This window comes from Myotis nattereri, assembly GCF_964212035.1.
Source record: "Myotis nattereri genome assembly, chromosome: 1".
NCBI lineage: Eukaryota > Metazoa > Chordata > Mammalia > Chiroptera > Vespertilionidae > Myotis > Myotis nattereri.
The window spans coordinates 64,116,273-64,133,367 of record NC_138075.1 but is presented as its reverse complement, the minus strand read 5'-3'; the positions used below and the strand labels follow the sequence as shown (position 1 = coordinate 64,133,367).

The following is a 17,095-nucleotide window of genomic DNA, read 5'->3' as shown; positions in this document are numbered from 1 at the left end:
GCATGCATACAAGTCCTTTGGTTGCTCTCTAACCACCCCCCCGCCCCACATTTGTCTCTGGATCTATTTTTTTATTGTCTAAAGTTTTACGTATATCTTCTTTTTCCCCCAGGTGACCACCCCCGTCACCCCCAGCCATTCCCACCCCAGACAAGACCCCACCGCCCCAGTGTCTGTGTCCATTGGTTATGCTAATATGCATGCATACAAGTCCTTTGGTTGCTCTCTAACCCCCCGCCCCTACCATTTGTCGCTGGATCTATTCTTGTTCATCAAATTATATTGATCATTATATCCCACATGAGTGAGATCATGTGATATTTATCTTTGTCCGACTGGCTTATTTCGCTTAGTGTAATGCTCTCCAGTTCCAACCATGCTATTGCAAATGGTAAAAGTTCCTTCTTTTTTATAGCAGCATAGTATTCCATTGTGTAGACATACCACAGTTTTTTAATATGAGTGGTTATATTTTAATACAACTGATTTCTAGAAAATCCATAGATATTTCTGCTAAATTTAAAATCAGTCCTATTTCGCCATAATAGGTAGAGGTACTGTCCATACCTGGCTGACACCACCAGGAGCATACATTGTGGTAGCAAGGGCCAGGAGGGTATGTCCTTCCAACAGCATACTGCTTACACTGGCCTGGTTGCTGGGAATCAGTATTTGAGCATTGGCAAGGCTAGCCTGGAAGATCAGTTTAGGATCTGGAAAATAAAAGAGTATGCTTTTCTCCTTAATGTAAATTAAGAATTATATAATTCTGAGAAAGAAAATTAATTTTAACTCTCTCTAGAGGAAGAAGGACTTTCTAAATTTAAAAGCAATAGGAAAATATCACATATAGAAAAATGAAAGATTTGTCTATGTAAAAACAAAAACTTATATTAAAAACTGAATGGTACGAAAAAAAAAAAAAACCACTGAAGGGTAGTGATGAACTAGGGGGAAAATTAACAACAGATGACAACCTAAGGATTAACGTCTTTAGCCAAGAGTGTATACAAAACAATGCCCCAAATACTAACAGATAAATGAACAAAAGAAAAAAACATTTTACAAAAGAGAAACTATAAATGTCCAACCACAAAAATATGTAATTCACTAATACAGAAATGCACATTAAAATAATTAGATGCCATATATCACCTATCAAAACAGCAATGATTTTAAAAAATAATCATCCTCAATCAGACAGCTGGACAGGGTGTGTAGAATAGTTGGGTCTTATGGTACAAACCCCTTAGAAAGCAATCTGGTCTTATAGCAAGAACATTTGAAGTGTGTATAACCTTTGACCCAGTAATTTCATATCCAAAAACCTATCTAAAGAAATAATCTGGCCCTGGCAGGTTTGGCTTAGTGGATAAAGCATTGGCCTGTGAACCAAAGGGTTCTGGGTTTGATTCTGGACAAAGGCACATACCTCAGTTGCAGGTTCCTCCCCAGCCCAGGCCCTGATCAGGGCACAAGCAGGAGGCAACCAATTGATGTGTTTCTCTCACATCAATATTTCTCTCTGTCTTTCCCTCTCTCTTCCACTCTCTCTGAAATTCAATGGAAAAATATCCTCGGTTGAGGATTACAAAAAAAAAAAAATCTGAAACAAGACAAAAATTTTATGTTCAAATATACTAAAGACTATTATTTACAGGAGAGAAAAAACAGTCTCAATGCTAATAAATGAGAGAGTAGTAAATTAAATGAATATATTCATACAAGGAAATATTATGTAAACATAAAATGGTCATTGTTTCCAAGTACACAGAAAAATTCTTATAATTACTATATTGGGGGAAAAACAGAATACAAATACACAAATGTTTCTTTTCTTTTTTTTTTTTTAATATAAATGATTTTTTACAGAGAGGAAGAGAGAGGGATAGAGAGTTAGAAACATCGACCAGCTGTCTCCTGCACACCTCCTACTGGGGATGTGCCCGCAACCAAGGTACATGCCCTTGACTGGAATTGAACCTGGGACGTTTCAGTCCGCAGGCCGACGCTCTATCCACTGAGCCAAACCAGTTAGGGCCACAAATATTTCTTGTATCCATAGCATTTATAGACTGTTGCAAGGTAGGAGCTCAATAAATATTTGTTAGATGAATGAAATACTATAGACCAAAAAGAGCATGAAGACAATAACTAGAAAATACATTACAATATATCAAGAGCTACCTATGACTCTTCCTATCTACTATCTACCCATGGACATGTTATCTTCTCAATAGTTGTCTGTGGCTTCCAATTATTTATTTTTTTACAATAAACATATATTACTTTGTAATCAGCACCAAAAATAACAAACAAAACAAAAGAACACATTAGGAAAAAATTCTTCATTTGGAAAGAAACTGGACATTACATAAAAGTGAAAGACTGGCTGTTGACATTCCTTGCCCTTCCCCTGAATCTCTGGAATAATACCCTCAGGGCTCACAGGGCAGTTCTATCTGATTATAATCAGAGCAATGTTCTCTGTCAGCAGCTCTGCCACAGAAGATACAAGCCTACACATACTGTGCATATCTTTGCACTCCATCTGGAGTTCCTTCCTAAAAGACAGACCACTTCTTCATTGGAAAAGGGTGCCAATTTGCCGGAGAGCAGGAATTCAGCCTGTAATAAACTGGTAGGAAGAGAGATAGCCAAAAAGAATAGAGCAGGAGAGTGAGAGGGAAAGGAAACAACTATATACTGTCTGCTCTGCCTGGTTTTTCTTGGCTCGGGAGAGGTTAACAGTTTTGATCTTCTGTTTCTTAAGCAAAGCTTGAGACTAGATTATAGTCAGATATTTGTCTACAGCCAAATGATTTATTTAAAAAGAGTTCACAAGTTAAATGCCACTCAACAGACCAGTTATTTATTCAAAGAAATTTTTGTATTTAATACAGTACCCATACCTGTTAAGTTACTAGAAACTTCTCGACACTGAACTAAAAATTCAAACCAGGGGTGAGTTTCATGTAATTCTTTTTTTCCCAAAAAGGAACAATTTGGAGGACTAAGCCTGTATATAAAACAAAAGAAAACAAACTCTCTGATTAACATGCAAGAAAAGACAGATAATTACAATCATGTTTGCTCAGGTAATAACTAGCTTTAAAAAAAGAATCTCGAAAGTAAAAAGTAAATATAATATACTCCCACTTGTGTTGTGTTTTACATATTCCTTATGATCTGGAAATAGAGGTAAATTTTAGAGACAAAGATAATAATATTTAAACTGTGTTTACTACCATAATAAAATATTACCAGTTTTGTATAAGATTAACAGATGCCTTGTACTTTAAAATACTTTGTATTTTATTATTTTTACAATAAAAACTCTTTAACATTTTCAAACTTAAGAGGTTTTTAAAACCCTTTACACAACTACAGAGAAGCTAGGACTAAGGAGCTAAGGCTCAGAATAGGTCTTTTGAAAATATGGCTTTTAAATCATCTCTTGCCAGTAGCTTTGGGAAAAACATCTCTGTGTGTAATTAAGCTTCAATGATATGAACCAGAAATATACCCAGTTTGAATTTCTAGCTTTTACTACACACATTTAAATGTTCTCATTAGCACACTGAAAGTGGGCTCTAGAATCAAACGTAAGAATTTAATCTGACTCTGCCATTTACCAGCTGTGTGTCATAATAAGACACTTAGTGTCACTTGAAGCTTCAGTTTGCTCATCTGTCAAAAAGTAACCATTCATAGGGTTTTTGTGAAGATTAGTAAAATAATCTAAGTGCCAAGAACGTTGTAAGCACTCATATATTAGAGATTACTACTATTATTGTTATTACTGACCCAACAGCAATGAACACTGGCCACAGATATGATTTTGCAAGTTGATCTTAAGTAAGTATATGTTGGTGCATGTCTGTATAGCTATCGATCAATCCACCCACCCATCCATCCAAATGTAAATTTTAGAGCATATCTAACCTGCAGTGTTTATGAATTCAAAGTTGTTTAACATTTGCCTGGTAATGAACGCTACCAAAGAACTCCCAAGTTAACCTTTAGTCTCCTCCTCTCTTTTTAACTTTTAAAGCATTTCTTTCACTTCATTCTAATCTCTAATTATTTAAAAGGTTAACAGAGAGCTTACAGATTTAACATCACCAAAACAAACAAACAAACAAAAAACCATGGTAAGCATTTAGTTGAATGTAGCATGAAACTAAAGGATGTACCAAGTGCTGCAGTGAGGGGAACTACTTCAGGAAGATCAGTATTCCTCCAGTGAATGCTCAATATTTTGCTCTTGTCACATTCAAGTATCATGTGCTCTTGTCACATGAAGACCTGCTCAAGGACAAATCACTCTCAGTACTTACTTGTAACAGTCGAGATAGACATAAAGAAGATACTGCAGGCTGTGTTCCAAACAATAAAGAATGAAGTGAGAATGGAAATCCCAACCTTCTTTGGACCTGTAGTTTTGAACAGGGAGGGTATCTTGCATCACACCCCCAATGCGGTTCAGTCTTAGGAGGAAGAGTTCAAAGTCTTCTAGTTCAGATATAAGAAAAATCCCATTCCTAAAGAGCAGGTTTAAGAGATGGCAAACTTAAGAAGTTGCTAGATTCAGAGCACACCAAACCACTTCCATGAGTTTAAGTCTCAGCTACAGAAGGTCCTCACATAATGTTCTTTTGTTTCTCTCAATGCCATTTTGTCATAACTTACAATATTGATGAGATGCCAATGTAACTTAACTCGTTTTCATCAAGTAGCCTGTGGCAAAACTGTTTCATTATACGTCATTTCACTTAAAGTCACAAAACCTATTGACAACGTTAAGTAAGGACTTATTGTATTTTTTGAAAAGTATTTAAAAATTAAGACTGCCAATTTTTACTCTATAAATACCTTATGAGTCATATTTTGCTGGTTTCCAACAAAGGTTTCTAAATCACTGTAGTATTTAAAGGTAGTAATGATAGTCTTGAGTTATCTTAAATATTTCAAAAACCTAAACTAAGCTATCTACATTTTTTTTGGTTTTGGCTGGAACTATACAATCCAGTGTGTAACAGTGGTTAGCTTTTGAAGCTAGGTGTTTTAAGCACTGAGAAATTCACCAAAATATACAAACAAAATGATGGAGAAACTAAAGCAGAATAATTTAAATAAACCAACTACCAAACAGTAGAAATCTGCATTGAAATATTACTTTTTACAAATTTACTGTTAAAAACATCATATACACCATATAAAGGAATACAGAAAATATATTATATGACCCAGCCGATGTGGCTCAGTGGTTGAGCGTCAACCTATGAACCAGGAGGTCACGGTTAAACTCCCGGTCAGGGCACATGCCCGGGTTGTGGACTCCATCCCGGGAGGGGCATGCAGGAGGTAGCCAATCAACATTTCCACCTCTCTGTCCCTCTTCCTTCCTCTTTCTCTAAAACCAATAAAAACATATTTAAAAATATATATATAATATGAAGTTTAAAGAAATACCATGTTGCCCTAGCCAGTTTGGTTCAGTGGATAGAGAGGCCTGCAGACTGAAAGGTCCTGGGTTCAATTCCAGTCAAGGGCATATGCCTGGATTGCAGACTCAGTCCCCAGTAGGGGGTGTGCAGGAGGTAGCCAATCAATGATTCTCTCTCATCATTGATGTTTCTCTCCCTCTATGAAATCAATTAAATATATATATACATTAAAAAAGATAAAAACCAAGAGGTTTTAAAAAGATAAAAACCAAAGGTAAAAGCTAATGGCTTTTATCATAAATAGATATTTAAAAAAAAAGAAAAACCATGTAACCACCACCCAGATTATAGCACATTATACTTGGAAGCCTTTGTGGTATCCCTTCTCCGCTGCATCTCATTTGCTAGCTTGACTTTTGTGATAACCATTCCCTTAGTTTTAGTCATAGTTTTAGCACTCATATATGTAATCTCAAATAATATATGGTTTGGTTTTGCCTATTTTAAACTTTATTTATAAATAAAACATTTGCCAGGTCTGCATGGCTCAGTTAGTTGAGTATTGTCCTGTGCACCAAAAGGTTGCTGGTTCGATTCCCGGTCAGGACACATACCTTGGTTGTGGGTTTGATCCCTGGTTGGGGGCATGTATGGAAGGCAACCAGTCGATGTTTCTCTTTCACATCAATGTTTCTCTCTCCCCTCCTTTCTCTAAGCATGTCCTCAGGTGAGGATTAAAAAACAAACAAAACAAACACATTCTGGTACATTATGGAACATTCTTCTACTCCACATTATGAAATATATCTATGTTGATACCTGTAGCTACAGTTTGTTAGTCTTGTTATTTATTACACTGTATGATTATAATGCACTAGAGGCCTGGTGCATGAAATTCATGCACTCAGGGAGGTTGGGGGGGCCCTCAGCCTGGCCTGCGCCCTCTTGCAGTCCGGGAGCCCTCAGGGGATGTCCGACTGCCGCGGAGGCAGGAGAGGCTCCTGCCACCACCACTGCATACACTAGCTGTGAGCCTGTAGGAGCGCACTGACCACCAGGGGGGAGCTCCTGTGTTGAGTGTCTGCCCCCTGGTGGTCAGTGCAGGTCACAGCAACCTGTCATTCCACTGTTGGGCTAAAACTGGCTCTCCAATATCCCCGAGGAGTCCCGGATTGCAAGAGGGCACAGGCCAGGCTGAGGGACCCCACCAGTGTATGATCGGGGCAGGGAGGGATACGGGAGGTTGGCCAGTCAGGGAGGGACTGCGGGAGGGCTCCAGGGCATGTGCGGCCCATCTCACTCAGTCCCAATGGGCCGGACCCCAGCAGCAAGCTAACCTACCAGTCAGAGCGTCTGCCCCCTGGTGATCAGAGCATGTCATAGTGATTGGTCGGCGGGTCGACTGACTGCCCCCTGGTGGTCAGTGTACACCATAGTGACTGGTCGACCGGTCGACTGTCTGCCCCCTGGTGGTCAGTGGACGTCATAGTGAGCGGTTGAGCGGCCTTAGCATAACATTAGCATATTATGCTTTGATTGGTTGAACAGCCAACTGGCTACCTGGCCACTTAGCATATTAGGCTTTTATTATATAGGATTTTATTTATCTACTCTACCTTTGATGGTCATTGCAGTTGTTCCTAGATTTTTTTTGTAAAATAAATTCATGTTCCCATGACTATAAATGAGGAAGAGTACCTTTTACATGTTTATTGGCTATTTTTGCTTCCTCTTTATGAAATGCCCAATTGTGGGGTATCTTCCCTTTCAGATCCAAGCTCTACTCTTCTGCTCTGTGTCCTTGAAAGCTCACCTCTATCAGTTGCTCAAGAAGACTCCAGTGCCCTCAGGCTTCTGTTTTTGTTTTGTTTTAAAATTTCTTTATTAAGGTATTACATATGTGTCCTTATCCCACCATCAGGCTTCTGTTTTGGTTTGCCCTAAGGGAGACCCCTACCAGGAGGTAAGAGTCAGAAAAAGATGGGGTGGGGATGCCTTAGCTCTCTCTGTGCTGGGTGACTGACACTCTCTCTTGATCTCACTAATTGTTCTCTTCCTTTGTCCCTTCAGGCCTTTTAGAAAGCATACACTACTCCCACGGTCATGAACATATTCTTCTGTATCTTCTAAAAGCTTTATAGTTTTACATTTGATATTTAAGTTTAAAAATCTACCTGGAATTGATTTTATGCATGATATAAGGCAGAGGGTTCAATTTAACTTTCTTCCATAAAACTATCATCCAGTCACCCCAGGTCCATTTGGTGAAAAGACTATTCAGTCCCCATGGTTCTGTGGTGGTCCCTTTGTCATATATAAAGTGAACATATATAAGTCTGTTTCTATGCTCACTCTTCTGTTCTACTGGTATATTTGTCTATCCCTCCATTAACATTCCCAATGTCTTAATTGCTATAGCTTTAGAATAAGTTTTAATCTCTCAAGGGGCAAGTTCTTTTTTAAGGCTATTCTTGACCCTTGGCATTTCTATATTAATATTTATAATCAGCTTATAACAATCCAGAAGAAATTCTGCTGGGATTTTTATTGAGATTGTACTATATCTAAAGATTATTTTGAGAAGAATTGATAGCAGGCTTATCTTATTCCAAATCTAAGAGAATGCTTGTGACTTTCACCATTAACTATAATGTTAGCTAGAAGACTGTTTTTATTTTTTTAATCCTCACCCGAGGATATTTTCCACTGATTTTTTTTAGAGAGTGGAAGAGAGAGGGAAAGACAGAGAGAAATATTAGTTCCTCCTGCACAAACCCTGACCAGGGCTCTGACCACGCCCTCCCCTTGCCCCCCTTCCCCCCAGGGCCTAGGCCAGGGAGGAGCCTGCAACAGAGGTATGTGTCCTGTACTGGAACTGAAGCCGGGATCCTTCAGTCTGGAAGCTGATGCTCTATCCACTAAGCCAAACCGGCTAGAGCTAGAAGATTGTTTTTCAGATACCCTTTTCAAGTTAAGGGAATTGCATCTGTTCTTAGTTTGCTAATGGCTTTTATCATAAATAGATAGATGTTGAATTTTATCTAATGCTTTTGTGTATCTATCAGGGTAGTATTTTTTCCCTTTAATCTGTTAATGTAGTAGATCTCAATAGTTCATTATTATCATAATTTATGTTAAATCACACATATATTAGCTTTTTATTTAATCAAATATTAACCAAAATAATTAATAAGCATACAAGTTATATGAAAGTTACTTTTAAGAAGAGAATTTAGTGCAATGGGAAGAAGAATGACTACAAAGACAGGGGTAAAAAAAAAATTAAAGCCTGCAAGTACTGGATTGGGCAAAGCTCTTAACTTCTCTGGATTCCACAACTTTAAGTTGGGTAAATAATACAGCTATACTTCCCCAATAAGTATAACTATAAAATAAAGTAATATATGGGAAGTTTAAGAAACTTAAAAAATTAACACATTTAAGTCTCCATATATTATTTTGATAGATTAGGTTGAACACTATGAAATAGCTGATTATTCATCCATTTTTGACCCACACAAATGGCAAATTCACATGGTTTGATCTAAGAGAATTATTTTTAGAAAGTAATTAAAGTTTAAAGTCTTTCCTTACCACTTCAGAAGCTCCTACCCTGCACTACTTTCTTACCTGAGTAATCCTCTTTAGTTCAAGACCATACATAGCATATGGCTTCAGTGACAACAGTGGGAGACGTTACTAAGCTCTTGCACTTGGGCCCTGTAGCTGCACCGACAGCTTACCATTTCCACACCAAAGCAAATATAGAATCTGAGAGCCTAGTCACTATGATGCTAAAAACATGTAATTTTAAAACCTTTCAGTTTTAAAATACTATGAAACAATGTTCCATTGGATTCATGGCACTGCAAAGGAAACATTACAGAATTATTTCTTATTATTCTTCCCCACAATTATAGTACCTGGCCAGCTCATCTAAAATTTTATTCCTCATGTTGTTGTTGCAGCAAGTACTCTGATCAATAATATCAATAGTCAGAGGAGGCCATTTGTTCTGCTGAAGTGAAGAATAACTATTCTGGGTTTGAAATTCTCCAATCCACGAGGTAATGCTTAGCCAATCATGGCGAGCTGTGAGGTATCTCCAGAGGGCTTCGGGGGAATATGATTTATATTCTACATTAAGAACAAAATACATTTTAAAATAGCAATGAGTTATGATTATTGACACAAAGCTCAACACTAATCAACTGAGTAAATATGACAAAATGGACAAATATTTATATGTGAATATGCAGGCCCTTTTCTTCTTCTACTATTTTCCTCTTTTATGTTGCTGTTCATTTTATAATCAATATTCAGCTGGAGGAAGAGCAAAATGTTGCTTATTAGTACCGTTGTTAAATAAAACTTGGGAATTAGCTATCTGTTTCATTTATCTTTTCAGGTCTCTTTCCCCCTTTTCTTTTTCTTAATATAAATGAAAACTTTGGCTATAATAATAAACATGAAAAAAAAAATAATAATAAACATGAATTTGACACCCTCTGAATTACCACTGTTTACCATTGTTAGTTATTCCCTGGAACCCCAATTGATATAGATCTTTAGTTTACACAAGAAGAAATGCAAAGACTATTGGGAAAAATAAAGAATGTCACTTTGAGGCAAACAAGAGAACTCAGCCTTGAAGTCTCAATTTACTGAAACATATAACTTTTTTCTTTCACAAGTCCCTTACAGAAACCTTGAGATAAGAAGTCTTACAGACTTGAATTTTAAAGCAACTGATTTTTTTCCCCCCAAAGGAATTCTAAAATGGAGAGACACCAAAATATACTACAGCTTAATTTAATACTCATTCAATATGTTCAGATTTCAGGCTTTCTCACACTTGCCTTCTGGATTTATCCTGGGAAGGAGGATAGATTCTTGTGTTAGTTGGTTCCACCACTGAGCCCAATTTAATGCAATTCTGTGGTTCTGTTTATTAAGTTTATCTTTATGATCGTATTTCAGGAATGAGTCCAAAACAGACTTGTGCTTGAAAAAGTCTTGCTCCATTACCCAATACCTGAAACAGTGATATAGTTTTTTTTTTTTAATTTTGAAGGAAAAAGCAGCATTTCTCTTTATCTGCTCAAAAACTATTATTCTTTTGGGGAACACATACTTTAATACTCATAATGTTATATTTATTATCTTAAAAATATATATCTGATTATGTGCATATTGAAAGAACAGGAAATTCCTGAGTCACTTCTGGGCAAGTTTTACCTTTATAGGGAATATAAGCTCAGTTCCACAGAAGAAATCTGTGCTCACTAACAATTAAAAACTAAACACGATCTAAAATATTCTTCCCATGTTACCAAAAGGGGGCTAATGAGACTACCTGGGAAAGGACTGGATCTGCATATTTTCTTGCAAATGTTCTGAATAAAACTTCTCAACTTGATGCACAAAGTCTATAGTTCTTTTCTCTTTTTCAGAAAAAGAATTTTTTTCTTTTAAAATTTCAACCTTGAATAAAAAGTAAAGCAGTGACGTCACAAAAATCAAGTACATTGCAAAACAAATGTCATGAAATTACATGCCACTTAAGAATTGTATTTTGAATTTTTGAAGTAATGTATATATTCACACAAATTTTCCTTTACCACAAAGGCAAAGTGATCATTTAAAAAGATAAAGAAGTTGTCTTACTTTTACTTACTGGATATTAGTTGAATTTTTAAATAATTTATTTTTAAATTTCACCAGGTTTACTAGAAAATGTAAACTACATAGTCTCACCTTTACCTACCAAAAAGTCCCGTATATTTTTATCAGTTGTATAGAAGCATATCTTGAGCAACTGGTCTTTTACATCAAAGCCCTACAATAAACATAGAAAAAACTTAATTTTGTAATGGAGCTATTTTAAATATAAATATATATGTTATATACAGAAATACTCTGTTATACACATGTATAAAATTCCACAGCTTTCCTGCTCTTGTGAACATTCATTTTCTACATTTATCATATATATTTACTGCCTCTGCCTAAAGTCCTTAAGCATTTTGCCAGAATAAAGGCAGCACATCGAACAATTTAAGGTAATAACAGGCTATCATTGGACCAAAACCACAGGTATCTGCTATGATGGTTCACTTAAAAACAACAGTCAATACAAATAACAACTCTTAGGTAGTTTCACTCCTCTATACTTCCAGAAAGTTGCCATGGCTAAGACCTTGACCATGAAGATTAGAGCCACAACTTAGTTTAGTCCAGGAGTCCTACCTCTAGGATTTCTCCTCCTTAAATGAAGTAAAACCATGGAGCACAAAGCAAAGATATAGGCTATTAGAAAATTCAAATGGAGGTGTAAGCAGTCACATGCACAATATAGAATTTCCCCCAACAAATAATAAGATCCTGTGCAGGCTTGGCCTTGTGTGAATCCTTCGACGAAAAACACTGCCTACTTCTAACCAAAGTGCTAAGTCCAACAGAGAGCAAATGATGGAAACTTGAATCAAAAATATCTTCAAGAGCCCGGCCAGTGTTGTTCAGTGGTTGAGCGTCGACCTATGAACCAGGAGGTCACAGTTCCATTCCCGGTCAGGGCACACGCCCAGTTGCAGGCTTGATTCCCAGTATGGGATGTGCAGGAAGTAGCCGATCAATGATTCTCTCTCATCATTGATGTTTCTATCTCTCCCTCTTCCTTCCTCTCTGATATCAATAAAAATATATTTAAAAAATATATATCCTCAAGAAAGTTCTCAGTACCCAAAAACCATTTTAGTATCACTGTCATTATTTCCTACTAAAAGCTACACAAATTTCTCAGTCTGTGATACAACTATGAATACAAATCAATTCTTTTTTGGGGGGGAAGGGGGAGTGTAAAATTTTGGCTTTATTATTTTCTATTCAGTAGGTCAACTCAAGCTCCTGTCTATATCTTGTGGGGTGGGGAAGGCCGGGCCTTGGTCAACTGTGGCCTTTCAAGTTACAAATCAGTAACAGCAGTTCAAAGGTGGCCAACACGTGTTGAGTTCATTGCATCATTGTAAACAGAGAAAAATCTATGTCTCCTCCTGACCAGACACCCAAAGGTTATAAAAGAAATGTAACTAAGCTCCAATTTGAGCATTTGTACTAAAAAATTTAAGCTTCACCTTGACATTTTTAAAGGATTAAGGCCTTCCATGTTATAAAAATATTCATTCTACCACATCTACATAAAAAGGCTGCACATTCTCATCATATCAGTATGTAGTTCCATTGAAACTCTGAGATAAATGACTCACACTGGCTGGAATCAAGTCTGATTTCCCAATGACCAGGGCAGTCATAAATAAATTCTTATATCAACCAGAAAACGGTATTAAGTACATAGAGATCTTCTCTTACTTTAAGGACTTTAAGATCATCAGACAAATGGATTGTGTACTCACCATATTCTTTAAAAGTTCAGAGGCTTCCTTTACATTGTTCTTTTTCAAATTGTCAAAGACCAAATCGAGGCCTATTTTAATGAGCTCTTCGAGTCTTTGAGCAGAGTGACTGTTAATCCTGAAGAAAGTTTGTGCCTCTGGTATTTTGTTGTTTAAAATGGCATTGGCGATAACTTCCTAGGAAAAGGGGGGGAGGGGGGGAACCCGCTTTTTAAGTTCCATTTTATGATTATCAACATGACTTACACATTTATTGAGGACCCACCCACTACAGGACTTTTACTGAAAATCTACTACTACATTTGGGTCTTTGCACGGAGGATATAAAGTTCATTCAAAACACAGACCCTGCTGTCCAAGAGCTTTTAGACTAGTGGAAGACACACAAATAAAGTGCTGATTATAGTTCTGTATGATAAAGGAAAGGATACAGGTGTCACCCAGGGTTCTAGAGAGGAGGGTTCAGAAGAGAATCATCTAAATAAGAGAAAAGAAGACAAGAGTTCCAAAAAGAGGGAAAATTATGTGCAGATGTGCAGAGGCATAAAGACAAGAAACAGCATCAAGTCTTCAGGGAACTCCAAATTACTCAATAAAACGGGGGAGGGGGGGGGCAGCGGAAAGCTGGGGAGAGTAGCAGATAAGACTTGAAAGAAAAGCAGAGGAGCAGAGGTTCCATCATGAAGCGCATTGTGTGTGAGATGGATTTTATCCTGAAACTCATGTGGAACACTAAAGGATCTTAAAAGCATGAGATGGTATAATCATATATTAATACACATATATGTATATATATCAGGAAGAATATTCAGGCAGCAATGTGGAGAATGAACTGAAAGGGATTCAAGGTCAAGACAGTAAGACATTAGGTTACTGCAATAATATGAGTAAGAAGAAATCAAGCATAAATTGAAGGCCTAAACCCAAGAGAGAATAGAAAGGAAGTAAATCCTATCAAATCATGTGCAAAATTGTGTGTATGTGCACACGCATACATTAAAGTGTATGTTTTTGGAGGCAGAGTGCAAGTAGTTAAAGTAGACTATAATCTCCCTCGAAATTAAAAACCAGTGATTTTGAGTAAAAAGAGCAGAGGACCATGGATTGAGCCTTGGAAGACATTAAAGGGGGGTGCAAAGTGGGGGAGAGAAGGTGAAACCTACAAAGGAGACTGGAAAAGAGAAGCCAAACAAAGTAGAAAAAAAATCAAGTAATTTTTGGTTAGAGAATAAATAAGAGATACAGAAAATGCAGTTACACTGGGTACTTTACTTCCCCAAGTCTCCACCCCAAGAACAGCAGTCCTTTGAACCTGGCAGCCTTTCAACCTTATCACTTTCACTCCCTACTAATTCAGCTGGGTTAAGTTATTTTGGCCTTTGACTCTCCAAGTGGTTGGAGGGATTCTTTCAGTCCTCGTCTAATACACTAGACTAGTTTGGTTGTGTTAACCTCTATTATAAAAAGAAAGGCAAGCAAATGAGCACAGAAAATATAACTGGCAAAATACCTTAACTAGAATCTGAGATAGGACTCAAATCAAGTATGCTTCCAGGTGATAATGTCATAAAATAAAAGTCTCCTAAGATTGAATCACCAGCAGCAATTCAAATATCAGGCAGAATGCATAAGTCCAAATGTCAGGCCCTTGCCCAGCTAGTGTTGCTCAGTGGTTGAGTGTCAACCTATAAACCAGGAGGTCACAGTTCCATTCCCAGTCAGGGCACATCCCCAGGTTGCAAGCTTGATCCCCAGTAGGTGTGTGCAGGAGGCAGCCAATCAATGACTCTCTCTCGTCATTGATGTTTCTCTCTCTCTCTTTCTCTTCCTCTCTGAAATCAATAAAAATATTTTTTTAAAAACAAAGTCCAGCAGGCTAGAGCAGAGAGAGGAGAGAAGGGTTTCTTTGGGGTGACAGGGAGTCAATAACTAGTCCCAGCTAAAAGCAATGCCTGCCTCCCTGATTTTACACTGGATCACCAGATTCCTCCCCAGTTCCCCCTACTTTTTATACAAATGCTCTTTGATGACATTTGTAAGAATGGGTGGGAGAGTCCCTATGGGTAGGGGAGGGAAATAAGCCCCTTTGGGCATAGCCTTAATGGATGGATGGAGCGCACAGGACAGTTTGGGGACAGATTACCACAGGAAATGTGCAGAATGGGAATGGGGGAGGGCGAGGACCCTACAGATCGACACTAATAAAAGACAAAGATGCTAACTGATTGTACCTTTGCTACGCCCATCAGCCAATCAGGCTGTTGGCCCAACAGCCAACAAAGATGGCCGTTAAATTTGCATACTGCGATCCGCCGCCCGCCCCGCTGCCATCCGGGCCTGCCATCTGCGACCCAGCGTGGGATCTGGGCCTGCCATCTGTGACCCGGGGAGGTGGGGCAGGCACCGCGGGATTGGGCCTGCCATCTGCCACCCAGGGAGCGGGCATAAGCCAGCAGGTGGTTATCTCCCGAGGGGTCCCAGACTGTGAGAGGGCACAGGTCGGGCTGAGGGACCCCCCAGTTCCGTGCCAGTGCATGAATTTTTGTGCACCGGGCCTCTAGTACTATAATAAAAAGGTCAGGTCTCTGCCCTAGCCGGTTTGCTCAGTGGAGAGAGCATCGGCCATCAGACTGAAGGATGCTGGGTTCAATTCCAGTCAAGGGCACATACCTTCAGTTGCAGGCTTGATGCTCAACCCTGGTTGGGGTGCCATGGGAGGCAACAAATCGATGTCTCTCTCACCTCAATGTTTCTCTCTCTCTCTGCCTCTCCCCCTCCCTTCCACTCTCTCTAAAAATCAATGGAGAAATATCCTTAGGCGAGGATTAAAAACAAACAAACAAAACCCGCAAAATAAATAAGTAAATAAAAAATACATATAAAAAACAAAGATTTAATGGCCCTAGCCATTCAGGGAGTGTTGCTCATGGGTTTGGGGTTGGGTATTTGTCACTGAAGCCAAGTAGGAGATGTGGCACTAAGAGGGAGCTTATCTGTATTCTGAATTAAATAACAAAGCTTGTAAACATAAATTTGAAGTTGTGCCCAAAGATTTCCAAATCTACAAAACTTAAAGCCTTTGCCAAAGTTTTTGAATCACAGTGTAGAGTCTAAATTCTGTTTCCTCTATTGTTTTCTAAGATCCTATGAATCTGGCAAATAAAAGAAGTGATAATTACTCATATTTACCTCAGTGCTGAGTTTCTCCCATATAGTGCTCTCCTTTACTTTGGGGACATTTTCATTTACATCATATTCATCTACGGCATCTGTTAGCTTCCAAGGAAACTTTATCATGAAGGTTCTAAGTTCATTAATGTAGCTGGTCAAAATGTTCACTCCTTTCTGTAGATGTTCATCTAACTCTATGGAAAACACCAACATAACAACTTCATTTACACATAAAAATATGTGTGTGTATATATAGAGAGAATATATCAACAGATGCTATGAAGAATTCTAGAAAATGCCAAAATTCAAACTCAGTGTTTTTAAAATTTCAAACAAAAAAAAAAATCTGAGCTTTTTCCTATTTACAATTAGTTCTGTGATTTAATATAACGCCTCTCACAATGATTAGTCCTTTCTGCCAACTTTCCCAGTGTTAGAGCCCATATCACTTACTCAGCTACATATTGATTTTACCCCACTTCAGTAAATAACACTCCATTGGCTTATGTACTCTCATGCAATACGCTCACTTATATCTCTGTTTTAACACAGGAATAGGAGAATTGCACCCTTCTTTGCTGCTATTCTTACCTTCACTGTGAATAAAAAGCTCCTTTATTTGCTTGTTAAGGAAGGACAGTGTAAGATTAAGTAATTGTTCTGAAAAGTTTTTGCTTTGGGTTTCAGAATTACTTTCTCTAATTGCTGAGCAAAGTAAATCCAATGCTGGTGTCAGCTCTTCCACATCTGAGAAAGAATGAAAGAAATTAATTAACATGAACAACACCAGGATATTCCCAATAAAAATAACATATCCAAAAATACCATGCTGCAATATTTTAAAACATAAAATGAGGACCACCCAGCCAGTGTTGCTCAGTGGTTGAGCACCGACCTATGAACCAGGAGGTCACAGTTCAATTTCCAGTCAGGGCACATGCCCCTGTTGTAGGCTCAATCCCCAGTAAGGGTCATGCAGGAGGTAGCCGATCAATGATTCTCATCATTGATGTTTCTATTTCTCTCTCCCTCTCCCTCTCCCTTCCTCTTTGAAATCAATAA

At 38.0% G+C, this 17,095-nt stretch overlaps 1 protein-coding gene across 1 annotated transcript in view; it reads right to left on the bottom strand.

Moving 5' to 3' along the window:
* The window catches only part of SPG11 (SPG11 vesicle trafficking associated, spatacsin), a 106,427-nt gene that overhangs the window by 69,190 nt on the left and 20,142 nt on the right, over positions 1–17,095 (bottom strand). Inside the window, exons 9-18 of the mRNA XM_081112393.1 lie at positions 16,625–16,780; positions 16,052–16,227; positions 12,863–13,039; positions 11,218–11,289; positions 10,807–10,934; positions 10,310–10,485; positions 9,374–9,587; positions 4,341–4,544; positions 2,913–3,019; positions 568–713 (exon numbers count right to left, since the gene is read on the bottom strand). Of these exons, the coding sequence (XP_080968519.1) occupies positions 568–713; positions 2,913–3,019; positions 4,341–4,544; positions 9,374–9,587; positions 10,310–10,485; positions 10,807–10,934; positions 11,218–11,289; positions 12,863–13,039; positions 16,052–16,227; positions 16,625–16,780 (1,556 nt within the window). The remainder of the gene's footprint in view (positions 1–567; positions 714–2,912; positions 3,020–4,340; positions 4,545–9,373; positions 9,588–10,309; positions 10,486–10,806; positions 10,935–11,217; positions 11,290–12,862; positions 13,040–16,051; positions 16,228–16,624; positions 16,781–17,095) is intronic.